Source organism: Maniola hyperantus, chromosome 10, assembly GCF_902806685.2.
Source record: "Maniola hyperantus chromosome 10, iAphHyp1.2, whole genome shotgun sequence".
NCBI classification, from domain to species: Eukaryota; Metazoa; Arthropoda; class Insecta; order Lepidoptera; family Nymphalidae; genus Maniola; species Maniola hyperantus.
This window is the reverse complement of record NC_048545.1, coordinates 8,847,061-8,874,779: the sequence shown is the minus strand read 5'-3', so window position 1 is coordinate 8,874,779 and position 27,719 is coordinate 8,847,061. Positions and strand designations below refer to the sequence as shown.

Sequence of the window (27,719 nt, the reverse complement as noted above, 5' to 3'; positions counted from 1 at the left end):
TAGGGTGGTAACTAGCCACGGCTGAAGCCTCCCACTAGACCAGACCAGAAATTTATAAATTATAAAATTCCGAACCCCTGCTAGGAGTTGAAACCGGGACCTCCCAATAATAAGGCCAAAGCGCTAACCACTGCGCCAGGGAGGTCGTCAAGATATATATAACTTTGACAAGTTTTCTTTGTTCCAGTGGTTGAAACTCACAAAGGCGAAGTTCTCGAGTTGTCTCATGTCCAAAGGAACGACATGGGAGCGTATTACTGCATTGCGAGCAACGGCGTACCGCCCACCGTCAGTCGCCGATATCACGTGCAAGTGCATTGTAAGTCTGCTTTTAAGGACAACCTGATAGGATACGATTTATTTCCTTAATTCATGCGACCTATGACAAATAATTAAAAGTCGCGCGTGTTATGGATACATTCGTTTCCAAGGTCCAAATCACACCTCGGCTATCTAATTACAACATCGCCATAATAAGTTTAGGTTTAATTGCATAATTTATATTCTTTCTTCAAATAAAAATTGTAGGTATAAGTTAAAATAAGTTACTAGATTTAGCTGTGAAGCTGTGATAGCCTAGTGGTAAAGACATCCGCCTCCTAATGTAAGGTGGGGGGGGGGGGGGGGGGGGGGGGTTCGACCCCGGGCACGCACCTTTAACTTTTCGGAGTTATGTACCTTTTCAGTAATTGAATATCATTTGCTTTAACGGCGCAGGAAAACATTGTGACGAAACCTGTACGCCTGGAAGTTCTCCATAATGTTCTCAAAGGTGTGTGAAGTCTGCCAATCCGCACTTTGCCAGCGTGGTGGACTATGGTCAAACTCTTCTATACTAAAGCAAACCCCTTCTCATTCTGAGAGGAGATCCGTGCTCTGTAGTGAGCCTGTCATGGGTTGTTCATGATGATGATGATGATGACCAGATTTAGAGTCCTGCAATTACCAACATTCCCTTAAATATAATTCGCGTCGCTGATGCTTGGGTCTAAATAAGCCACTCTTTAAAATATAAGTGCCTGCACTACTTAACATTGTCTGTTCGCAGTTATCCCTCAAGTCAAAGTGACTAACCAGTTAGTTGGAGCTCCTCTTGGTAGCGACGTGGAACTTCAATGCTATATAGAAGCCTCTCCTAAAGCTATGAACTCCTGGTCTCGTGAGGATTGTATGTACCTATGTTTTTGTAATTTAAATGTCCTCCTTGCACATTTATAAGACAAATCATAAAATTTTAATACGAAAACTGTTAGGTTGCCTGCCTACTGGTGCGGAGCTAGGTAGCGGAGCGGAGCGAGAAAGTAATGCGGAGCGCAGTTTCGGACTGTATCTGTCCATAGACGTGGAGCTAGGGAGCGGAGCGAATCGAGAAATTGATGCAGGGCGGAATTGCGGACTGTATCTCTCCATTGACGCGAAGCTAGGTAGGAGCGGATCGAGAAAATAGTGCGGAGCGAAGTTCCAGAATTTTTTGTGTTTTTCAATAAGTGAAGCTAGCCCCACTCCACTTCCGGCTTCCATGCTCCGTTTCTCCGCTTCGCTTCTCCGTTCCGCGTTAAAATTTATGATTTATCGAAACTGGTCCGTAAAAGGACCACTGAATCGGAGCGGGAGTTTTATACAGTTCTAGCTCCGCTCAATTCCTCTCTTCTCCGCACCAGTGGACTAGCAGCTTTAGGCTGGTTTTCTTCTCACGCTGATCATTAGTGATTGACAGGTCAAAAGAAAGAAAGAGGAAAGAAAAAAAGTTTATTTTTTAAAGCTGTGCCACACATTACCATCAGGCATGCATTCAGGTAAAGCTTTCCTGAATAATAGGTCAGAAAGTATTAAAAAAAAATTATTTTTTTAAATATCTACTGATGCTTACTTTGTGTTTTGAATAATTACAATCTAAACTACTTAATAATAATTATTAGTGTCAATCAGTACTCTTATTATAATGAGTAAGTACCCTTATTATAGACGCGAAAGTGTGTTTGTTTGTTGGCTTGTCCTTCAATCACGTCGCAACGGTGCAACGGATTGACGTGATTTTTTGAACGGGTAAAGATAAAGACCTGGAGAGTGACATATGCTACTTTTTATCCCGCAAAATCAAAGAGTTCCCACGGGATTTTTAAAAAACCTAATTCCACGCGAACGAAGTCGCGGGCATCAGCTAGTACATTATATTTGTACACCACACTTTCGTAGAATACAATATGTTTCTAGTTGTACTGACACTGACCCACTGTATTCACAAATAAATGAATTTGAGTTTTGAATTTGCATTATATGCGAGGAAGCACTTGACATTAGGTATTTTCTCGATATTAGATTTCTGATAATATTAACATGAAAATATGGTTACAAAATGAAATGCAATTTTACGAGTATGTATTGTGTACCTATCCACCAAAGATTTATTAACATGGACCGGGAAGAAATCAGATAAACGAGAATAGATAGCTTCTATACGAGGACACAAGATTATATGAGAGTGGAGCGATTAATCACGAAACAAAGCAAAATCTATGTAATTAATGATATCTTCCTCAAGCAACACATGGAGCACGGAATAGCATTATTAAATATTCGCTCAGAGTAAACTTGGAACTGCGCCAGATAATAAGCAGAGTTATGGCATCCACCCACTTGATAAGAAGACGTCTATACTATTGGACAACGCATACTATGAACTAAGAAGAAGTTTTATAAAACCCGTATCCCGTATCAGTTTCTAAATGGCACGTACCGGAACGCTAAATCGCTTGGCAGCACGACTTTGCCAGTAGGATAGGATAATACTGGAATCTAAATCTAAATATATAAAAGAAAAAGGTGACTGACTGACTGACTGACTGATCTATCAACGCACAGGTCAAACTACTGGACGAATCGGGTTGAGATTTGGCATGCAGAAAGCTATCATGACGTAGGCATCCGCTAAGAAAGGATTTTTGAAAATTCAATCCCTAAAGGGGTGAAATAGGGGTTTGAAATTAGTGTAGTCAACGCGGACGAAGTCGCGAGCATAAACTAGTAGTGCATAATAATGGAAAATTGCTACCCAATTTGCAAGATAATACTGACCTACTAAGTGGGCGAGAATCATTATTCAGATTTCAGACAAGATTAACGCTGCCCTGGTGAAATCCCGAGCCCTTCGATCAGTTATAATTGAGCTATTAGCCGTTTATCTGAGACTACTCGTAATTCTGAAAATCCATTGAAACCAATAGCTTCTGTTTAAAATGGAATGAACGAAGTTTATGCGTTTATGACATTTTTCTTTCCTGACACTTATTTTCAGGATCAATATCCTGAAAATAAGTGTCGGTAAATTTTTTTTTCGGAATTTCTTTTAAAGCTCTTAAAGGTGATCATACTGAATATATAAAATGTAGGCTAAGGTCTGGAATCTTGAGACCTCATTTACTTATCAAAATGTTGACAATAAGAAGTAGGTTTATCGAAATATTTTAGTAGGTAAGGTCTTTGTAGTTTACTGTCACATAAAATGATATTTTTTGTGATTCCCAAGTTCCTTTATGTCCAAGCTAATTTTATTACCTAGCAACATAAAGGTGCTAGGTCGAGATTGCTTTAAAGTAAGCTATAAGGCTGCCTTTGCATACAATTGTTTTTAGTTTCCTTATGTATTCTATTGTTTGTGTGCAGCGCAGACTTTCTATTTATCTATCTCTTTCTTTTTATTAAACAGTATCAAATTTTGCAGCGCTAGTGAGCGACAAATTGCTGGAAAATCCAAAATTCCGCATCACGGAAACGTTGGTGAACGAGTATTCTTTGTGGATGAATCTCACGATAAAGTCGCTTGCACCGAGCGACTACGGGACCTACGTCTGTGCCTCCGTCAATGCGCTGGGGAAGATGGAGAGCCAAGTCAGCTTACACAGTGAGTCAATGTTTTATCTTTGTGGATGAATCTCACAATAAAGTCGCTTGCACCGAGCGACTACGGGACCTACGTCTGTGCCTCCGTCAATTCGCTGGGGAAGATGGAGAGCCAAGTGAGCTTACACAGTGAGTCAATGTTTTATCTTTGTGGATGAATCTCACGATAAAGTCGCTTGCACCGAGCGGCTACGGGACCCACGTCTGTGCCTCCGTCAATGCGCTGGGGAAGATGGAGAGCCAAGTCAGCTTACACAGTGAGTCAATATTTACCTCTCTTTTTGTGGATGAATCTCAAGATGAAGTTTGCACCGAGCGACTACAGAACCTACGTCTGTGCCTGCGTCAATACGTTAGAGAAGATGGAGAGTCAATGTTTAATCTAAATATATAAAAGGAAAAGGTGACCTACTGACTGAACTATCAACGCATAGTTCAAACTACTGAACGTATCGGGCTGTTTGGCATGCAGATAGCTATATTATAACATAGACATCTGCTAAGAAAGGATATTTGAAAATTCAACCCCTAAAGGGGTAAAATAAGTCACGGGCATAAGCTAGTGCAGTATAAAATAACTGCTTAGTAAGTATTTATGGCTACCTGGAGAGATGCAAAATGTGAATGACCATTCAATGACCATAATTTATATCATCGACTTATTTATGTGGGGTAATTGCAGGGTAATTGCAAACTTTTTGCATGCTGTTCTTTCTTACAACTTGAAGAATTGTCATACTAATTTTGACAGGTTCATTGAACACGATTTTTATTTGAAATAACCGTTCTATAGGCACACTATAGGTAGGTACTAATTTATTTCAATGTCATATATTGTTTCTTTAGGGCTAGAGCTCAGCATGAATGGCTACGCGGACGAGCCCATGGTGTCAGGCGCAGCGTGGCAGCGAGCAAGGAATCTTCTAGCACGCACCCGCCCCGCCACGTCTCACGCTCACCAGTACTTGACGCAACACTTACCACCACAGTTGTACGCGTTGTTGTTAACAACACTGCAGTATGTGCACACTTTTTAAACTGCCAGGGTTATAATATTCATATTAATTCCGATCAGCTATGCTATGTTGGTGGTTTCAGATTAGCGTTTTGTTCTGCGGGTAATACGCTCGTTTGGCGCTACATTTCGCCACAACGCGGGTGCGTCTCATACTCCAGTGTATCCGCTCGAAACAGTCAGTAGCAATATGTATTCCAACGCAGAAATGGCTCGCACGTATACAAACTTACAAGAGCTACGCTCGTACAGAGTGCACGCGTGACAAAAAGCGCCCGTAAAACAATACGCTTATTTGACACCGTCGTAATGGCATAATTAAGTTCAACGGAATATGTATAGGTGTAGTACGCGACAGGTCGAGATGCCCATCGAGGAGGGAACACCCTGCACACCCGCACAGTCCCCGCGCTAACCCGGTGCGGGCGAGCGCGGGTGACTTGCGGGTGTGCAGGACGTTTCCCCGTCTCATACCCCGATTGCCATCTCGATCTGTCGTGGACTTATACTAACTACGCTAGCAAGAAAACATTACAATAAAGTTGTGTCATGTAGCAAGTTAACGTCTCTCATACATCACTTATACCATTTCACTTTTTTTTGTTTTAGATTCACAAGAATATCATAATCAAAGTCTGTATATAATATTATAAAATTGTCATTTCATCATTATCATTGTTTAATTCATAAATAAATAAATGGTAACTGTTTATAATAACATAATATTATTAATATTATAATTAATTGTTATGTAAATACTAATCCTCTTTACTGCCAGATACTTTGAGTCGCGTAATACATTGTAATAATACCAGCAATGATAAATATAATAGAAAGAAAAACGTTCATTGGGATATTATTTTAAGTGTCGCATCACTAAACACAATTCTAAATTTGTTTAAATTATTTATTTGATAGAATAATAAAATATTTTCAGCAAATATTTGAATTTTATGCAAGCCAAATATTATGTTTATAATCCATGGAATGGAATGGTTTATATGAAATATTATGTTCACTAACGATAGTTTAAACGCTAAAATAAAACAAAATAATTATCATTCATGTCCTAATTTATTTTGTAAGTACTTAATAGAATGTGCAATAATAATTTGTCATACTGTGCTTCCTGATCTTTGTTTTTAAGCTTTAATATTTTATGTAAATAGGCGTATACTTTTAGGAAAATATAAAATAAATTATCTTTCTTTTAACCGCGCTACATACTAAAATATCAGTATCTATGACGCGTAAAATTTAACTCCTCATGCACCATTTTAAGTTTTGTGTCCATGTCAAAAGTACGATTTTAGTCCTTATTTTAAAGGTGAATCGTACTTTGACATGACAGTTGACCTATAGAGTTAAAACGGCGAGTGAGGAGTCATTTTGTACGGACTACACTTATGTGTTAAATGTAAATTCTAGCGAGACGTAATATTCACTTTAAACTATTCAGATAAAAAAATAACATTCAATACAGATTAGTGTAAGTCCACTTAGAAACTGTAAGTTTCAATTTAAATAAACATTCATATTAATAAAGGCGACTGCACACATTAATATATTAACCATCAAAAATATCTTACAAAGTTCCATACTTATACTTACTTACGATATTACTTGTAGAATTTTGTGGAATCCTCTCAAAGTTTTCTCGGAGTTTGACAGTTTTATCGTGATGATATCTTGATGTAGTGTGTGTACGCCTTCAGAACTTTCTGGTTGTTTCAATACTTAACTCGGAATCTTGTGCTAATAAGTATGTTACGTTGACTTTGACAATAAATGTGTAATTTACAAACTGGTGTAAAGTTAAAATAAAATTCCGAAAAGTGATTGTGTGTTTTAGACTTTCAAATTCCCCTTTACCTTAAAATTTATAGCACCTGTACATTCTAGGCTGTGTTGAAACTTGAAAGGTGCTTACATAATAATATTATTAGATGAAATCATAAATAATACTATCAATAACTTATCTGAACTGATTTCTTGACTCAACAATCCATTGCCGGTCTACTACAGAGCATGGGTCTCCACTCAGAATAAAAACGGGTGTATGTAGGCCATACCTCAATTAGTTAACTTGTTTATTGATGGTGTAAAGTAATGAAAATGTATTCAGTATTTATCACTATTTCAGTTTCATTGCACGCCATTTGGAAAAATTGGCAACATTTGGTCGAAATGGGATTTTAATGTCCCGGCCAATATTCCCGTAGGTTAAGCGTTGTCCAAAAGAAAGCTGGGACAATGACGAATGGCCGCCGGCCGCTAATGCATTTTTCGTGTTGCACTTGAATTAATGCGTTGACGTTTTATTCCAAAGGTCCTTTATAGAGCTAACTAAAGGGAGGTTTAGAAAAGAAATGGGACGTTATTTATTTTGCCTGACAAGTATTTCGACTGTGCCTGGATTAAAATGTTTCGTTTATTTGCATCTTAAATTTCATAGGTATGAGTACAGATTAAAGGAATACCTACTAAGTATAAGCTAAGCTGATTTCTAGTTCCATTGGTATGAGTACGGTAGATCTTTAGTTTTTAAATATATAACTAATGCACGGCGAGTCACGGATACTTACCTACCTATTTCATAGTAGGTAGATAGGTAGGTACATAATAAAATAGTATTATGTATTTTCCATAAGCCGGTATAAAGCACAAGAGGCCTAAATAGGACAGTACATAGATATTCATTTATTACAGAGGAACAAATTTCAGCGAAATCACAGAAATAGAATATCACAAGTCACAAGGCTCTGCTGAATTAGAGTTTCCTAGAAAGTACCTATATTACCGCTAATCGAAATTCGAGAATATTCAATGAATTCAGGAAACCGTTGTAGGTATCTAGGTATACGGTTACCGATAAAAACTTTGATACGAGAAAATTATAGCAGAAGACATCAGTTATAGAAAACAACAATAAATAATGTCGTCAAAAGGAGAAGAAGAAATAAAGTTTTTTTTTTTTTTTAAGTTTTTAAAGTTAACAATAGGTTATTTTACCTTTTTCTGTAAAGTATCTTAATTTGATCCTAAAGTGATAATAAACTACCAAAAAAATTACAAAAATTTTATCGATCGATAATAAGTGCAATAAAAATGCACTTAAATTTTGCATTTTAAATTTCGCCACGAAAACGCTACCCGCCATCTTTGTAGGCCTCATGAACTGGCATGACGTCACACAAATTGGTAAACAACGGTGTTTTCTTATAGAGAGAGAGCCAGCGCGTGTCAGACTTTCGTTATTTTATAAAAAGCTGAAAATTTCTCTGCGTATTGTCCCCAACACCGGGAGGAATGTTTATTTGGATCATGGGCTTTGGGAGATAAGAGGTAATAAATATGTAGAAAATCTTATGTACCTATCTTATATCAAAGTAAGTATAAAGTCCAGTTTTTAGATTTTTTTCGGAATAGTATTTGAACTCACGTCATGCATTGCCAGACACTTAATATCATGGAAATCCCGTACCAGACTCCCTTAAAGTTTATAAGTTATTTAGTTAGTTAGTTTTAAGTTTAAAGTCCATTAGTGAAATACATTACAACTTCAATCCATGTGCCGTCACAGTCGGAATTCATCATAACGTCATCATCTTCGTGCGTTTAGAATATTTTGTAGAACAGATAAAAAAATGAAATGAATTATAAAATTCATTATATAATTTTATAAACTAAAATTAACAATTTTTCGATTACTTATTGCTAATACTATCTTGTTGATACATTTATAGATTTTTTCTCGCTTGGTGTAAAATACCGTATTACATAGAACGTAGAATCTATAGTAAGCAGAACCTTATTGTTTTCCCCAAGAAAAAAAGACATTCACTGGACATCATGAAATGTATGGTGGTTTTAAATATTTAAGGAATCCCCAAACGGCCAAAGTCTATAAAAAACTGGATATATAGCATCCTACTGTAGATATCGTGCACGATATAATAAAACTCAAACTAGAGTACCACGTAATTTATGCAGGATACTCAGTAAATGTCCCGGTCGGACGTTGCCTTATTTTTTTTGTATTCACTCCGTATCCGAGGCGAATTTCGGACTGGATGATTTTTCAGAGGAAAACATCGATTGTGCAACGCAGTCACGTAGTTTTTTAGCGTCACTCCCGCCAGAGATGCGCTGAAGTTTAATAATGTCATAGGCTACCGGCTACCTATATTGTTCGCTTCAATTTCGGTTACTTCACATCCTTGCTTTGCTGTTCTATTTCTATTCAGGAAACTATTTAAAGTTGTCACGAAGTTTTTGCCAGTAATATTTGCAATGAACCTAACGAGAAATTTTGGACTGGGTGGTACAATATAAAATAATAGCGTTCAGTTTGCACCCATATCTAAACAAGAGGTTGTTTCAAAAAAAATGTGGTTTTGTAACAAAATGTAACTTTTTTGTTGACATGTCCGGTACATCGCTACGATAAAACTTTGTTTTGTGAACTTCCAGGATCACGAAAACTACAATATTTTTTTACTATATGTACCCATAATATTAACAGCTGTATAGCCTTTATATTATGTATTTACTTACCTATCATAATTAGACTCAACACATCTCACTGAAGATTATAAATTATCCCATTATACTAATAAAACAAAGGAAAGTTAAAAAATATTAACCTAAGCGCCCAATAACGAAGTCCTAAATTAAGACAAGGTCCTCCTTCGAACGAACCTGGACGAAGGTCCAACGAACCTGCTGCACGATTGCGGGAGAATGACAGCTACAATGTCACGATCGCAATCATCTCTGATTGGTTAACGCTCGCTCACTATTGGCTACAATGCATTGTTGCAACAAGAATCGCACAAATTCAGCCAATCAGAACAATTGAGATTGTAATAATAATTGATGCAGGTTTTAGACAATCGCCCTACAAGGACTTTTCTTGTGATGTTTCACTTTTATTATCAACGTTCAAAAATATTTTATTAGGCACATTAATTACTTTTTGCCCTAGGGACCATGCTCTAATTACGTTACGCAAATTTTGTCGTGTTATGGTGCCTCCCGGGTTTGTGTCAAAGGTCGTATACCTACTCTTGTTAAATTGTGATGGATTTTTTGTATAAGCTAAAAGCTATCTATTATCCAGAAGAATGTCACGTGATAATAATGAGCTCTTTTATTCGTATTACACTAGTGAGGAGGACCACTCGGTTGTCCTCATTACATTGCAAGTACGCTCCAACCTAGACCTCATTTATTGTTTTGTTAAGTAAAATATGATTGTCGTCAATTGCAAGCCTACCACGCAATAAAAAAACCGTCCAAGTGCAAATCAGACTCTCGTACCGAGCGAGGGTTTCGTACTCGGGTATTTTTTCGACATTTTGCATAAAAATAAATAAAAATCTGTTTTAGAATATACAGGTAAAGCCATTTCATATTATGATACCCCATTTGGTATAGTTATCTTACTTTGAAAATAAAAAATACTATAAATTAATTTGCTCATAAACACAATATTTTAATTTTGTGATATAACCACAAATTCACGATTTTTCAATTTTTTCCTTTAACTGTGCTATGAGAGCTAACTATCTGGCAAATTTCAAGATTCTTGACAGACACGACAGACGGACAGACGGACAGACAGACACAGACAACGAAGTGATCCTATATTCCTTTTTTCTTTTTGAGGTACGGAACCCTAAAAATACGTACCTATGTAGGAAACATAATCTATTTCACATAATATAATAATACCATTGCTCCCCACTGGAAATAGCAAACAAAACGGTAGGGAACCAGGAATTTGTGAATACAAAACCCATTTCACGTAGGAATTCAATAAGCTCCATTGCAGAGACCGGGTGGCCGCGGCTGGTTATGATGCTGTTAAAGAGCAAAGCGGCGACGGCTGGCGCTTAACATACGTGACTGTTTTATACGATCATATCTCAAGATGAATCAACGGCCTTAGAGATTTATTTACATTACTTTTTTGTAGGATCCACTTGTTGCGTTACGCCTGTTACAGACACCAAGTTCGTTAGTTAGTACGCCTCAAGTAAGCGAAATAGAACACAAGACATTTTATACTTTTGCGGTCTAGACGTCGTGTTGGACAAAACGACGGCGTAAAACCATAAAGTTAATCAAGTTAATCAACGCTCAAGGAGATACAATGATAATCTTGGGAACTCTTTAATTTTCCGGGATAAAAGTAGCCCGTGTCCTTCCCCGGGATATAAACTAACTCTGTATGTACCAAATTTCATCAAAGTCGGTTGCCGTGAAAAGTTAGCAGACAGGCAGACAGACAGACACATTTTCGCATTTATAATATTAGTATGAATGTACGACTGTAAACCAAGCAGAAAGATGGCAGCTCTAAAACAGCTGTCACATTATTGTGGTGGACATTATACTTCCGCACGGATTTGTAGGCTAACTACACTAGCGGCACGCTATGATGGCCGGTTTGACACATTACAATAGTGATGTGGAATGTCAATTTATTCTCGAACAAAAAACAATTAAGTTTTGTTTTTGTACCTGATTAAATAGGTTTAATAAAACAAAAATGTATATGTTTATTTAATTTATTTGAACGAACTGAATATTTGAACGAAAATGAATATACATACTTTATATGCACACAAGAAACATATGAATACAAAAGATACCGAAAAAGGTGCCACAAAAGGCCATAATTAATCAGATTCGTCCATACTACTATTTTCACTGTCGTCACTGCTATCATCACATACATTAATAATTATATGTTCGTTTTCTATAATATTATCTATTTTCACATCTCTTTCATAATCTTCCCTTATTAATTTAACAGTTCTATTCACAACCTTTTCCCAGTCTCCTTTAGTCACATGTTCACAAGCTTCTTCTAATAATTTTAGCATTTTTTTTGTGGTAAATGGGGGTTCTGTATTGTGTCTTGCAGCATATCCCTTAATTTGAGCCCACACCAACTCAATCGCATTATACTCACAATGGTAAGGCGGTAACCGTATAACTCTGTGCCCATGTTCTAATGCTATTTCGTCAATGACGTATCGGATCTTGGTTGGTTTGTTTTCTTTTAAAAGACGTACTAATTCCGCTTTTAACATATTCATGTTTGCATCTACGCCATTTTTACGAAGCCATGCGACGATATCAGCTTTCTTTTGGGATTGGGCAGGTGGCTTGTCAATTTGCATCGAGTGGTATGGGGCGTTGTCCATAATTATAATAGATGGTTCAGGGAGGCTACACAACATTGAGGTAAACCATTCAGTAAACTTTTCTCCATTCATGTCTTCATGATAGTCTCCAGTGGTTTTTGACGCAAAAGCCATGAGAGAACCTTCGACAAACCCGTTGATGGTTCCGGCGTGACAAATTATAAGTCGCGATCCTTTTCCTACAGGAACTTTGGAAGTAGATGCTGCTGTGTCATCGTTCCAAGAACGGCCTACAGTATGGTTAGCATTAAGCCATGTTTCATCCAAGAACACAACATTTTGCCAATTTTTGATTTCTTTCACTTGCCGTAAAAAAGTATACCTTGCCATCGCTATATCAAATCTTTCCATCAATATTTTGCGTTTGTTACATTTTTTGTATCGAAATCCAATGGTCTTCAAAATCTTCGTTAAAGAACTTTCCCCACCGAAGAATAATCCAGCTTCCTTCAGTGAATGCACCAACTTTTTTCTTGTTGGATACTCCTTCTGTAAATAGTAGCCGTAAACATGTCTTCGGATAGCATCGGCATCAAAGCTATCGATGCCTACGACTGGTTTTGCTCGTTTTCTCTTTTTTGGTGTGTGAAGTTTATTTTCTTCTGTGCCAGTCTCGCCATATTTTTTTTTAGTTATCCGTCTAACAGTTCGTTGTCCAATATTAAGCGCATCAGCTACGCGTTCAACCACTGACGTTATAGGTAAAATTGGCCCTCCATTTTGAGCTTCACGATCGAAATAGTTACGAAGGCGTATTAGGAACTCACGTGTCTGACTATTTAGAACAGTTCTCTGCGTACGTTCGGTCATATCGACGAAATCCACAACAAAGGGCTTGAACAGAGTCCAAATTAACGAGCAAGGGTCAACAGTAATGCAGTATCAATATTTGAAATCCAAAGCCAGGTCAAAACTATATCACAATCGCATTGCACTGACAGTTTATACTTTTCGAAGCAACGTCAATTCGAAACTGCTTTGTTTTGCATTGAGCATTGACGCGAGTTTGCCGGAGGTAGTAGTTGTGCTAGCCAGCGATCCTATGTGACGATCGTATTAGATTCCATTTTTAAAAATTTATTGATATTTTTTTGCGATTTCAGAGGTTTGTCCACATAGTGAAAATTGTTCATATTCACAAGTACATTCACCCCTTAAATGGTGCAAACTGATTTTTCTACACTTGTATACATTTAAGAAATCAATTTAATAAATAAATTTTGAGTCCTAAACCTAAAACTACATTCGATAAAATTTATGAATCTCTGCACATCACTATCGTCAATAAAGTAATACAATTATTTCCTTCAAAGTCGTTATCAATTAATACGGAACTTCATGAGCGGACAAACGTCAAACCGGCCATCATAGCGTGCCGCTAGTTTAAGTGGTAATATTTTTACTGCCCAAGGGTCGGAAGAGTCTATTTTATTAGTTTTAACAACGGTGAGCTTTATGAGCACACCTACTTATAATAATAATTACTTACTAAAACCCATTTCTAAGTTGGTTCGGTTTTTAATAAGTACTCGTAGGTACTAAATAAAGTCTTCTAAAAGTAAGAGAAGACCCGACAATCGCCTCAAGACATAATGGCTTTAAAGGAAAAACCGCCAGTCATTTTATATTGGACGAAAACAGTCCCTTCAATTATTATCCCCGGTAGTTGGAGGTGAACGCGACCAGAATTTAATGACCCTGTCAAACAACCGATACCTTTTGAGACCGGAATTGAGACGTTAAAAAGTAAGTAATTTGATATTACGATTATAATGTATACATTTTATAGTTTTGGATAGATTAGTGTCCTTAATTTAAAGATGAACCGTACCTTGGACAGGACAGTTGACACTTAGGACAAAAATGGCAAGTGAGATCTCAAAAACAACGCACTATAGAATGAAATCATCATCATCATCAACCGATAGACGTCCGTTGCAGGACAAAGCTCTCTTGTAGGGACTTCCACATGCCACGGTCTTGCGCCGCCTGAATCCAGCGGCTCCATGCGACTCGCCTGATGTGGTCCTTCCACCTAGTGGGGGGTCTTCCGACGCAGACGCTCCGCTTTCCGGTGCGAAGTCGCCATTCTAGCACCAAAGACCTATTACTTGTCTAGTAACTTGGGATCCCAACATCTATATGGTTTTTCGAACTATGTACTAGGTAGGTAGCTACCTTGCCCATCGCCACTTAAGCTTCGCAACCCTCTGAGCTACGTCGGTTACTATAGGATGCCTACGTCATAATAGCTATCTGCATGCCAAATTTCAGCCCGATCCGTTCAGTAGTATGAGCTGTGCGTTGATAGATCAGTCACCTACTTCTTTTAAATTATTTAGATGAACTTCCCCAAAGTACGGCCTGCTTCTATTAAAAAAACCAGTCAAGTGTCAGTCACACGTAGGGTTCCGTACCATCGTACAAGATATACCTTAACTTATGCGGAGTGCGCTATCTAGCGATTTAGTAAATTAATTTTTTGTGACTTTAAATTTTTGTTGTGATGAAACCACATACTTATTCCCAGTTTTCGGATGTTTTCCTTTACTTGTGCTATAAGACCTACCTATCTACCAAATTTCATGATTCTAGGTCGATGGAAAGTACCCAATAGGTTTTCTGGTCAAACACGACAGATAGACAACAAAGTGATCCTATAAGGGTACCTTTTTTCCTTTTCAAGTACGGAACTCTAAAAATAGGTACTTAAGTATAATAAAATCTAATAATAAATTTAAACAAAATCCCAGTTCAGCGGGAGTCACGCCGTTTCAGGTTATAAAACATTATTTTCCTCAGTCGACATAAAACCAGAGCGCCAAGCGACATGTATTATTCTGGTTTATTGACTTGGTGACATTTGGACAGGTGTCGACTATAATATTATTGTCAAAAACAAGAATCACAATTTATGATCCCTTTACGTTTTCCTCTGTGTGAATATAGTAAAGTTACATTTGGGCTCGTTTAAAAATAAGCGCAGGCAATATAGGTAGGTAGATATTATAGCTGACATTTGGGGAAAAATCTGAAAACCGTGAATTTAGGGTTAATATCACACAAAAAAATTAAATTGTGGTCATGAACTAATAATTAGTATTTTCAACTTTCGAAGTGAGATAACTATATCAAGATCAAGTGGGGTACAAATTTTTATTTATTTTTATGCGTCATAGTTTTTGAATTATCGTGCAAAATGTCGAAAAAATACGACTGTAGTACGGAACCCTTATTGCGCGAGCCTGACTCGCACTTGGCCGGTTTTTTTATTTCATTCCAAGAGTATGAGAGATGGGCTCTCATTGCGCCTGATATCCTGCAACTTCGACTGTATAACATTTCTATGGATAAAATACTGTCCGGTCTGTTTGAAACTGAAAACTAGAAAAAACTCTGAAAAGCTCATAAAGGTAAAAAGGTAAACGCCTGAAGAGACATTTTCAGTCAGGAAGGTCGCCATATTGCTTCAGAGGCGACATGAATCTCGAACAACATGCATTATTGTGGTTTATTGACATCGGTTGGGCGACGACTTGGTAATATAAATTTATGATCAATTCATAGGGAAATATTGTAATGCCCTAAGAGCTCGTAGAAAATCTTGAGGAGGCATTTCAAAATAGTGGAAAGTTTGAATAGAGCTTTTTAGAAAGAAATATGGAAAACTAGAGCAGCCTGCAGATGCGTGGCTACACAATTTTTACACTAATTTACAAAATTTTAGTAAGTATTAACTACTAGGTCTTCCAAATCATTTGCCATTTTTACAACATCTGATAGGTACCTACCTCCTTGGCAAGAAACAAGTTCTGTGAAGTATTTTTAAAGTGACTATTCGCCTTGTGTGACATTTTTGCAAAACCCCTCTAAAGACGCTTACTATAATAATTCGTTTTTATAAAAATTATATTTTTAAGCAAGTATAAATATAAATAAAAAAATAAAATCAAAAATATTATCTAAAGTCCTAAAAAAGTACTGCGGAACGAGGCAAGTTGCCCAAAACGCTGGTTGTGTTGCCTGGCTGAATAACCAGACTATTTTAAAAATGGGCCAACATGTTAAAATGAAGATAAAAATAATATCAGCTTTTTATTATCAAACAATTTTTCTCTCTAACTCATTACGCAGCGGTTTAGTTTACAATACACAGAATGAATACAGAAGACCCACCTCATACACATTCAGATTTTTCTAGCACCTCCTCAAAATTTCCACGGGCTCTCTAAGAATACTAAACGCCTGACACGTCATTTTCAGTTGGAAAGGCTATGCGGGAAGGTCCACCATATTGCTTTTAGGAGATAAAAACCGAATGGCGGGCATTATTGCGGACTCTTGTCGACAGGTGTCGACAATATTGCCGATTATATGAAAATTGCAAGTGATATGATTCTTGTAACATTTACGTTAGTCACCTGTATGTATCTCTACCTACTCACTTGGCAATACTCTAATATTTCTATCTTCGTCTTCTTCGATATTGTCTGTCCACCTAATCGAGAGTCTGTCATTGCTGCGAAAGCGTAGTACGATGTAACCAATGTAGCACCTTGGGACCCCAACGTCTATCAGTTTGTCCTGCCTATTGCCACTTCAGCTTCACTACCTGTATTTCAGCTACTCTGTTACGGCTAGTACGGATCTCCTCAATTCTAATTTATTTACATAGAAATACTATAAGCATAGCCCTCTCCATTGCATATCTCTGAGCTTTCTTATTAGGCCCAAAGTTAGCAAAAATATCATATGTCATCACTGGCAACAAGCACTGAGGAATTTTAGACGATTTCCAGTATACAGTCGGTATTTTACCCTTTTTTGAAAAGTGTCTTAATTTTATCCTAAAGTGATAATGAACTACCAAATAATTTACAAAAAAATTATTCAATCGATACGTGCAATAAAAATGCATTTTAAAATCCGGCGCGAATAAAATCTTCAGTTTACGTTGACATAATGTGTTCAGCAGGTACCAGCAGTGGGAACGCAGATTGCGAATGTTGATAAAAACCAACTGTACGCGGCAAATAATATACGCCAAATTGATCGTTTGCATATTTTTTACACGTTCACCGAGTGCATTCGTCGAATGTAAAAGGTATACCAGAATATAAATTCCTTCCTTACTGTGTAAAATAATAATAAGATCGTATAAAATAGTCACGTAGTTTTAGTCTCGATATCGACGCTTTTCGCTTTAACAATATCATAACTAACCCCTAAAGCGATTGAGTCTATTTCGATTTCGGTAATGTATCTTATTGAATTTTGTCGTAAAAGAAATGGAACTTTACTTCTTAAGAATTTGATAAAGGCACTTACTTTATATTGTTTTGTCAGAACATTTTCGATTGGAAATAAAATCGTCAGAGTATGTATAACTCGCTTTACGTTAGTCAGCCCCTAGCCTCTTTCAATTTCTAAAAGAATATTATTTTCTAATGAACAGATGTTCTCAACAGAGGTAGGTACCCATTTTTGTTGGCTGACATTATGATCTCGGAGCCCATAGAAAATTGAGAAAGTCTTTGACAAAATCTGTAGGTACCCGTTAGTTTTTTTATATTAGTTACCTCTCTATGGTAAACTAAATCCAATCTGAAATGTTATGAGTCATCAAGTTTTATGAAACACCACGGAAACACCTCAAAATTTCCTTGAATCTTGCATCATCAAAAATGGTAGGCAAGCGAAAAAAGAGAACTGTCATCAAAAAAGTTAACAAGTACAAGGCGTAATGTTCCTACTATCCAACTGAGCAAACTATATTGAATAATATTCACCAAACTTTTATACAGGAATGTATGATCCGGTAAAGTGGGCTTATTTAAATCTCTTTATATAGGAAAGCGCTTTTCCTCCTTGAGATAGGATCGTATAAAATAGTCACGTATTTTTAGTGTCGGTGGCTTCAACGCCTCTCGCTTTAACGATATCATAACCGGCCTACTGAAGCGATTGCGTTCTCTTTGGATTTTGGTAATGTAGCTTATTGAATTTGATCTTACAAAGTACTCTATTTAATCTGTCTTTATTTTTATGAAGGTCTGGGATTTAAAGTGTGGCTTTTCACTTAAAAGAGGCGAAGAACCTTTGAAATAGCCTTTAATACCTAACTAAAAGCTTGTCAAGGTTGTAATGTTGTATCAAGCTTTTGACGATATTGTTTATTTTTCTTATTTTCATAGTAAATGTTATATCTTATCGAATTCTACTATAGTGTATAGCGGCAGATATTGAAAAAATGTTTACAAAAAACGGTAGAATGTTTGGTTTGTAATTTAAAAACGCGCCGTTCCTTTACAACTTATATTTAGAAAATATGTAGGTATTCTTGCAGTAGATAATAAATATTCTTGCAGCTTCTCAATATTATATGTTCACAATAATTTATAATTTTTGTAAATCTACCAATTATAAAATTCATTTGTAATAAAAGGACAAGGGCTTTTAATAGTTGTAATCTCAAAGATAGACGAAACGTCTGAGAAGGGCATTAAATTGGTTTTATATTAGGTATACTATCGGTGAACTTAATTGAAGAGGCAATCACAAAGGTCTTAGGTTCTACAAAGAGAATTTTAAAGAAAAGTGAGGAATTTTGAAATAGCCTGGATACCTACTTGAGATGCTTTTTATTTAAAAGTGATAAAGCGACGTGACGTAGAGATAATATTTGCCATTCAGTGACACGACGTGATTTTACTAAAGTAGAATTTTCAAAAATACGCGTAGGCACATTTCTTCACTAGATGATGCCCACGACTTCGTCTACGTGGATTTAGGTTTTTAAAAATCCCGTGGAAACTCTTTAATTTTCCGGGATAAGACTATATCCTTCCCCGGGATGTAAGCTAACTCTGTACCGAATTTCATCAAAATCGGTTGAATTGCTGGGCCGTGAAAAGCTAGCAGACAGACAGACAGACACACTTTCCCATCTATAATATTAGTATGGATATGGATTTTTGGCCGAAAGCCCAAATACCAATTTTTGTGAATGTAACTTCAAAAACGAGAAGTACAAATTTTCATCACTTATTAATCCCCTTAGGAGTGGAATTACCAAAACTTTTTCTTAGTGAATGCCTACGTGACAAAATAAACCTACTATCATAATTTCAAGTTTCTAGCCCTAACGGCTGCGTTGATAGATCCGTCAATCATGCAGGACAAGTTTCTTTTACAAATAAATTTAGATCTACAACAAATAAATCTATAATATAAAAATGAATCACAAAATCCGTTGGTCATCGCAAATCTCGAGAACAGCTGAACCGATTTTGCTAATTCTTTTTTATAATATACCTTGAAGTACGAGGATGGTTCTTAAGGAGAGAAAATTTTTAAAAAATTAAATCGACTGTTAGGCGGAGCGAAGTTCGCCAGGGCAGCTAGTACTCTATATAAGTCAATGACTTATACGATTCGTTACATTATAAAAGGTTTCTAACAAAAAGCTAGCCGAAGACTGCAGTCGGCTTGCTTAGCTGTCATGAAATATTCCCGCTACTGACATAGTAAATCCTCTCAAACGCTGACAACCTGACGGCGCAGCTGTCGGGACGTTTTTAAAGAATTATGGCCGCATGACAACGCTGCCTCTGTTGCCTGTATTCGTACGCAAATGCATCGAGAAAAATATGCCACAAATGCACGTTAAATCTCTGAATCTGAGATTCACAGGTTTAACGGGCAGTGCGGTTTTTACAAAATCAACGAGTGGTGGAGACGCATCGCCCACTTTTTATGTTCCATACCTGAAAAGGAAAAAGAAACCCTTATTAGATCACTTTGTTGTCTGTCCGTCGTGTCTGTCAAGAAAACTGGGTACCTACTTCCCGTTGACCTAGAATCATGCTTTTAGCAGGTAGGTAGGTCTTATAGCACACGTAAAGGAAAAATCTGAAAACCTTGAATCATGGTTATATCACATATAGAAAATTAAGATGAGTTCATCAACAAATATTAATTAGTATTTTCATTTTTCACAGTAAGATTACTAAACCAAGTGGGGTAGCACTATGAAAAGGATTAACATACCTTTAAGTTCTAAAATAGATTTTTATTTATTTTTACACATAATAGTTTTGATTTATCGTGCAAAATGTCGAAAAAGTACGACTGTACTACGGAACCCTCGGTGCGCGAGTCTGACTTTCGGTTGGTCTTGGTCGGTTTTTTTATCCTCCACCGAGTTTTGTGGTAATATAGCGTTAAGGCCCATCGTGCATGACACGTAACCTATCTATAGGAGTAATTTTCAAGCTTTATTTGGTGAATGTATGAAGAAGACGGAGCCTGTCTGCTCAACTAGGGTTGCCAGGTCACCAAACCTAATAGCCGGACAGAACAGCTAGTTTGGCCGGTCATTTGGGTAGAAAGGCCGGACACCCTACATTATTGAGGATTTTATGTCTTAATATTAATAGGTACGACAATTTTTTTTTATGTAAAATCAAGCTTTTTTATTATTGTCATAAATCCGGACAAGCCGGACAACGTTTATTTTGGCCGGACATACAATCAAAAAGCCTACCTATGTCCGGCTTTATCCGGACGCCTGGCAACCTTATGCTCAACAATCCATACATCATTATTGCAAACGTAAGTATTTCTACTTATTACCTTTTCACGGACCATCCACTATACCAATGTGAATATTGATACAGAGTCAACTAGCATCCCGGAAGCAGATGTAAACTAATTTTTATCCCGGAAAATGAGTTCTCACGGGATTTACAAAAACCTCAATATACGCGGACGAAGTCGCGGACATCTAGTAAAATATAAACTCCATCAATAAATTTTCTATCCATAGCTGCACTTATAAATTATACTTCTCTTAATAAAAGTCAAGAATTCCTTCTCGGAAAAGGTGGAAAGCCTGCATTGCATTTTTGTGGTTTATCAATGTGAGGGCAGGTGTCGCCCCCAATTCCAAATACTGAATATAGTACGCGACAGGTTGAAATGGCAATCGGGGAAGGAACACCCCGCACACCCGCACAGCTTTCGCGCTAACCCGGTGGGGACGAGCGCAGGTGACGTGCGGGTGTTGAGGGCGTCCCCCCGCCTCATACCCCGATTGTCATCTCAACCTGTCGCGGACTAGACTTGCCGAACGATCGCCACTTATCGCGGTGCCACTTTAACTGATTTATCGCCGTTTCGTTTGACCCAACAGGGTATTGCGGTTTTATATTTCTTAAATGGGTCGTGTCGTAAATGTAGTAGAAATTGTACTTAGACTGTGGAAAAGTGTATAGCAGCGAGAGATTTGAAACTTTGTCCGTTATCGTTCGGAAGGGAGGATGGTATAGATTCATCAGCATCATCAACAACTCATCGCCGACCCACTACTGAGTGTAACAAGTAGAAAAGTCATTCGTGGCATTGAGTGTTATATTTTACGAGCTGATGCCCGCGACTTCGTCCGCGTTTAATTAGGTTTTTAAAAATCCTGTGGGAACTATTTGATTTTCAGGGATAAAAAGTAGCCTATGCCACTCTCCAGGTATCTATACCCATGCAAAAAATCACGTCAATCCATTGCACCGTTGCGACGTGATTGAAGGACAAACCAACAAATCAACAAATCAACAAACCAACAAACCAACAAACAAACACACTTTCGCATTTATAATAAGGGTACTGATAATAAAATTCCACAGTCAAAGACTTGCCTTCACACAAGTTTAAGAAATCTATTAAAAACATCTCTATGCTCCTAAAAAGCATTTTTACAATCGAAGATTATGTAGGTTAAATGATTAAAAAAAGCATGGATTTGACTCGATTCAGCAATGCGCGGGACTGCAATTGCTTGTACAGTTTTATACTGCATAATATTGTTGTAAATTGAACACTTCAAAAGAGCAAACGCCGAGTTTCTTGCTGGTCCTTCTCGGTACCAACGGCATTCCGAATCAGTGGTAAATTATTTGACGATTCAAAAGCACGTGTAAAAGTTTACTTGAATAAAAATATATTCTATTCTATTCTATTCATGGAACACCTCTCATAAAGAGAAAGGTTTAGTTTAGGTCATTAGGCCACGCAATGTACCTACACAATAACATCATGAATTCATTATTTCGATTATGCGACAAAGAGCTGTAAGCAAAAGCTGATTTAAAAACGGCTTTACATAATAAAAGCAATGTTGGAGTTTCTTAGAATATTCGCCATATTTTCGCTCCGTTTATACGTCGTTTAAACGGCAAGTAGAAACGTACTCGACGTCGCACTTATAACGTATGTTATTAAATTCTTTTCAGCTGATAGCAATCGACTTTTTCAATTACGCGTCAAAAGGGCATAGGAATGGCTGACAATGAGTTGTAAGAGGAGAAAATGTCGCTATTGAAAATGCGAATTTATTTTATTAAAGCTCTACGTACTCCAGAGAATGTGCGCGTGTCATTTCATGCATTTTGAGATAATGCGATGTTTTGCCAGGAAGCTTTATTGTCTTTAAGAATAAACTGACTGGCTGACATAATTCCGATATCAACGTACGAACCTAAGAAATCCTTTCTTAATAGTAATGTAGAAAGCTACGACTAAGAAAAGATCCCTATGATAACCTAAATCCAGCTTTAAATTATTAATACAGCTACATACTGCCTGCGCTGCATATTACCTGCTGCAAAAAGTCGCAGTGGGCGATATCTTTAATAAAAAAAACCGGCCAAGTGCGAGTCAGGCTCGCGCAATGAAGGTTCCGTACTACAGTCGTATTTTTTCGACATTTTGCACGATAATTCAAAAACTATGATGCATAAAAATAAATAAAAATCTGTTTTAGAATGTACAAGTGAAGACCTTTCATATGATACCCCATTTGATATAGTCAATCACTTCGAAAGTTGAAAATACTAATTATTTCATATTCATGACCACAATTTAATTTTTTTGTGTGATCTAACCCTAAATTCACGGTTTTCAGATTTTTCACCAAATGTCAGCTATAAGATCTACCTACCCGCCAAATTTCATGATTCTAGGTAAACGGGAAGTACCCTGTAGGTTTCTTGACAGACAGACAGACGGACATACAGACAGACAGACAACAAAGTGATCCTATAAGGGTTCCGTTTTTCCTTTTGAGGTACGGAACCCTAAAAATGAGACAGGCGGCTGTTCTTGCTCTTCAACTAAGCAATGATGGAAAATTTCCAAGAAATCATAAAAGGTCAATGTTCTACTTACATTTTAACTTATAGATAATCTCCGTAATAGATTAAAAATTATTCAGTGAAAATATATTTGTTTTTGATTCATTTCTCTCCGAGCGGAATCATAAAATTCATTAATCATTTACTTTTGACCTCACTCAGAGCTTTTGAATTTCGCCACATACTACTACAACCAAATAAAAGTTATAGAAGTGCCATTTCATTTGGAAAATACCTCATTTATATTCACAATCAGAGTCCCTAATTAATTAGTCAAACGTTAATTTTGGGTAAATCTGTCATTTAATATAGACCGGAAGACATTTTTTCGTTTAAACGATTAACTCAAAGTTAACGTTAACTTGCAAAATAACACTAGAGCCTCTGATCTGAACATGCTAGTAAGAAAAGTGAAATACAGTTTGAGTTTCTAGCATTCGATAACTAGTCTAACAAAATAATTTGAATATGTACACAAACCATGCAACTTTTCCTATACATCAATTTATAATGGTTGGAATTGGATAGCAAACTTTGCTGCAAAGTTGTGGCACAACACAAAAGTGGCGAGCTATTTGCACACAATGTAAAACTAGATTCCTGTTTCTGCTACGCAATATACCTACCTAGGTTAAAGTTACGGTTCAATAATAATTGCTCCAAATCAGATCCAAATCTGCAGAATACATATAGTATAATGTATATACATAACACACTCTACAACGCAAATAATAATTTTATACTTAGCTTTTAATTATTTTATTTTATTGTAAACTAGCTTATGCTCGCGACTTCGTCCGCGTGGACTACTTAAATTTAATCAAACCTATCTACTTTTTACAAATAATACATCCTCCAAATTTCATGTCTCTAGGACCAGAGGTTTAGGCTGTGGGTTGATATATAAGTCAGTCAGTCAGTCAGGACTTTGAATTTTATATATATATCAATTCAAAATACTTGTATCAACACACACATAAGTACACACTCAGATAATATGAACATACACACACTTCATACGCTTTCCTACACTAAATAAAAAGACTAACATAAATATTTAAATATTAACAATTAATATTAGATATAAAATGTATACGTAGGTATAGCTTTAAAAAATATGTAAATAATTAAGATAAGGAATAAATAAAGGCTATGAAATGAAATATATAGATATAGGCAAACCCTATTTATACTTGTTTGTAATTCTAAACTACAGCTCACTCTGTTTTAATACCATGCAAATAGAGACATGTTAACTTTTTCACCTCCTAAAAACCAAATTAGACCCAAACGATAGATTGATGGCCAGTCATTAGTTTTTGCCTAGGGTTGCCATGTAGGGTTGTCTACGAATAGGTTATAGAGCAGATTTTTTTTCTAACATTATATTTCCTACTAGCTTATGCTCGCGACTTCGTCCGCGTGGACTTTTCAAATTTCAAATCCCTATTTCACCCCTTTAGGGGTTGAATTTTCAAAAATCCTTTCTTAGCGGATGCCTACGTCATAATAGCTATCTGCATGCCAAATTTCATGCCTGATCCGTCCAGTAGTTTGAGCTGTGCGTTGATAGATCAGTTAGTCAGGCAGTCAGTCACCTTTTCCTTTTATATATTAAGAAGATATAGTCCGTACAAAATGACTTTTTCACGCGCCATTTTAACTCTTTGGGGTCAACCGTCATGTCAAAAGTACGTTTCACCTTGGAATAAATAATGTTTTCTTTCATATACTAGGAAGTTCAAATATAATAATATGTAAGTTAAATTAAAAATTTATAGTTCAAGAAAGAAATGTGCTAGGCTGCGCTATAGGTGTATGTTGTATGATTTCTTAAATTGTTATAATATCTGTGAAAACAATTTCCATTGTGTAAGGTACATCCAATATTATATAGTTTAAATTAAAGCAGGCATGTCTTTACATACTGGTAGGGCATGGTATCTGCACTATCGGGATTCAGGACCCTTGTTTCAGTCAAAGCCAATTTAAACGACGTTTTCAGCCCCTGTCTAATGACTGGCAGTTTTATTTTTATGTACCTACTTACTTGCTTAAGCAATCTTTTTTTGTAAGCTGTCTTTTTTTGGATTTTTTTCTAGTCTAGACGAAAGGCTTTGATTTAATTAATCCGCTAGGGTCGTTGTATTTTTTGATATGAATTGGATTAAGAACGTTTCTCGCTAAGTTGAGATGAGTTTTCACGCAAAAAGAAATGTGAAGTTCTAAGTCTTCACATTAAATATCAGAACAGCGCAAATCTCAAAACAATAACCTTTATAAAGAAACCGTTATTTACCGTTTTTTAAACATAACGTACCTACTTTATTTTATCGTATATCTGAAGCTTTTACAAAGTTTTATAAATGAGGACGGTTTTCTTTAGAAAGAAAAAATAAGACGATTTATCACAAAATCTTATTTTTGTATCCATCCGGATTGACATCTGGCCCATTCATTCGGGTTTTACGATTGTTTTTGAAGGTCGTTGTGTGATTTCTTGAATTGTTGTATCTGTGAAAACAATTTCCATTGTGTAAGGTTCATTTCCGTTGGTTTAAATAGAAACAACTTTTAATAATTCTCAATAATAAAACTCAAAACCTTTATTATTAAGTATATTTCTTTTACACCTTAAAATATAGGTGTTTTATTCGACTGATCTTAATCTCCATTTGTTATCGGTACGCCATTAGTCCAATTTTTTTCCTGTCACGTCCACTATCTTGGATTTATCAGGAGATCATAAAACTATGAACCCGTGGATAACCAAAATCTAATTAATATTGTAAGAGTTATGAAGCAACAGATCACTATCCGTGCAAAAAGATAAAGGGCCATATTAATGTTGAAACGTATTTTAGAGCTTAAGAACTTCTTTGATATCAAGCGACCGTGGTTTTAACGTTGCTAGGCAAAATGCTAACAAATGAGTAATTTATAGTTTAATAAGCTCTGAATTAGGTATTTATTATTATTAACGGTAGGTACGGAATTCAGTAATCGGGTTAATATTTTTAGCATTACAGTGACCTCATTCTCAGTCTTAGGGCAAGCTTCATCAGATCTATAAATACCTACGTGTCAATTGTGTCATGCAACTCACGTGTTCCTCACAATGCGATACAGAGGAACGGCAAACCAGCTGGGTTAACGTTATTAAGCTGACCACTGGCACGAGACTAATTGTCATTTAATCACGTAATCATTCCTACCGTTATGCAAATGATTGGCGCTAAAAATGGTTCAATGATTTTTGCCATATTTTTTTAATCCATAGTAATATTATAAATGCGATAGTGTGTCTGTCTGTCTATCTGTCTGCTAGCTTTGGCCCAGCTATTTGACCGATTTTGATAAAAGGAGATCGCCCGTGAACGGGCCCTCTTTTGTGGCGTCGTGTCTAGACTTAAATTAATTTTTAAAAATGTGTTATTTTTTTACGATTATATATTTTATTACGACTTTTATTTCACTACATTATTGAAAATATCCACAATTACAGTTAGAATCGTAAACATCAATTTATTTTGAAGAAGAATTACTTAAAAATAACCTCAATATCAGCAGCATAAAAAAAGATTTCTTTATAACCAGGGTGAATAAATGGAAATCGTTCGCAGAATATAAAAAGGTAATTATTTGTCTACAAAATAAAATTAAAACCATGGTGACATAACAATTATACTAGGGGGGGCCCAAAGCTCCTAAGAAAATGGGCAATGTCATTTGATACATAGGCTACTTTTTGACCCGGAAAATCAAAGATTTTCTACTCAAACTAAACTATTTAACTCAAATTATTTATTCAGAATCGGTTTTTACCTATTTTGAATAAATAATTTGAGTTGTTACGCTTGCTGATGGTCAAAATTGTTAATTTGTAAGATGAACAAAACGTAAATCAACGAGGGCACCAATTAGTTCTTCATACTTTTAAGGATTTTTTAGACGTTGTGAACTTATAAGGGACAATGATGAAGCTCGCATCTTCGACTTAGGTTTTTAAAAATCCCATTGGAACTCTTTGTTTTTCCGGGATAAAAGTAATCTATATTCGTTTCTGGATTGCGAGCTTCATTAGCTTTACTAAATTTTATCGAAATCGGTTAAAATAAAGAGCCTTGAAAAGATAACAGACACACACACAGACACACTGTCGCATTTAGTATTAGTACAGATTTGGTGCCGTGTGTTGTCAAGTTTAGAGAACAAACTTTCCGAAATTGCCTCAAGTAGGTTTCACAAAACCGCATTTCTTTAAAAAACGAAAAACGAAATTCCTATTTAACCTACTACCTAGGTAGGTATAGTATATTGCTAGATAATGACCATGAGATAAGTGTTAGATATGTGTTCTTTTAAAAATGCCCGTGAACCATGGATCAGCGAACTAGAAAA

The 27,719-nt window shown here is 36.4% G+C and overlaps 1 protein-coding gene across 2 annotated transcripts in view; it reads left to right on the top strand.

The window, feature by feature from the left end:
• LOC117985940 (lachesin-like) overlaps nucleotides 1-6,754 on the top strand; it is a 111,909-nt gene extending 105,155 nt beyond the window's left edge. The window contains exons 6-9 of one of the 2 annotated variants that reach the window (XM_034972734.2): nucleotides 188-319; nucleotides 1,049-1,168; nucleotides 3,722-3,901; nucleotides 4,747-6,754. In XM_034972734.2, the coding sequence (XP_034828625.1) occupies nucleotides 188-319; nucleotides 1,049-1,168; nucleotides 3,722-3,901; nucleotides 4,747-4,937 (623 nt within the window). In that variant the 3' untranslated portion in view covers nucleotides 4,938-6,754. Of the gene's footprint in view, nucleotides 1-187; nucleotides 320-1,048; nucleotides 1,169-3,706; nucleotides 3,902-4,746 lie in introns of both variants that reach the window. The other variant, XM_069501638.1, reaches the window with a different exon arrangement.
• Nucleotides 6,755-27,719: the final 20,965 nt, after the last annotated feature.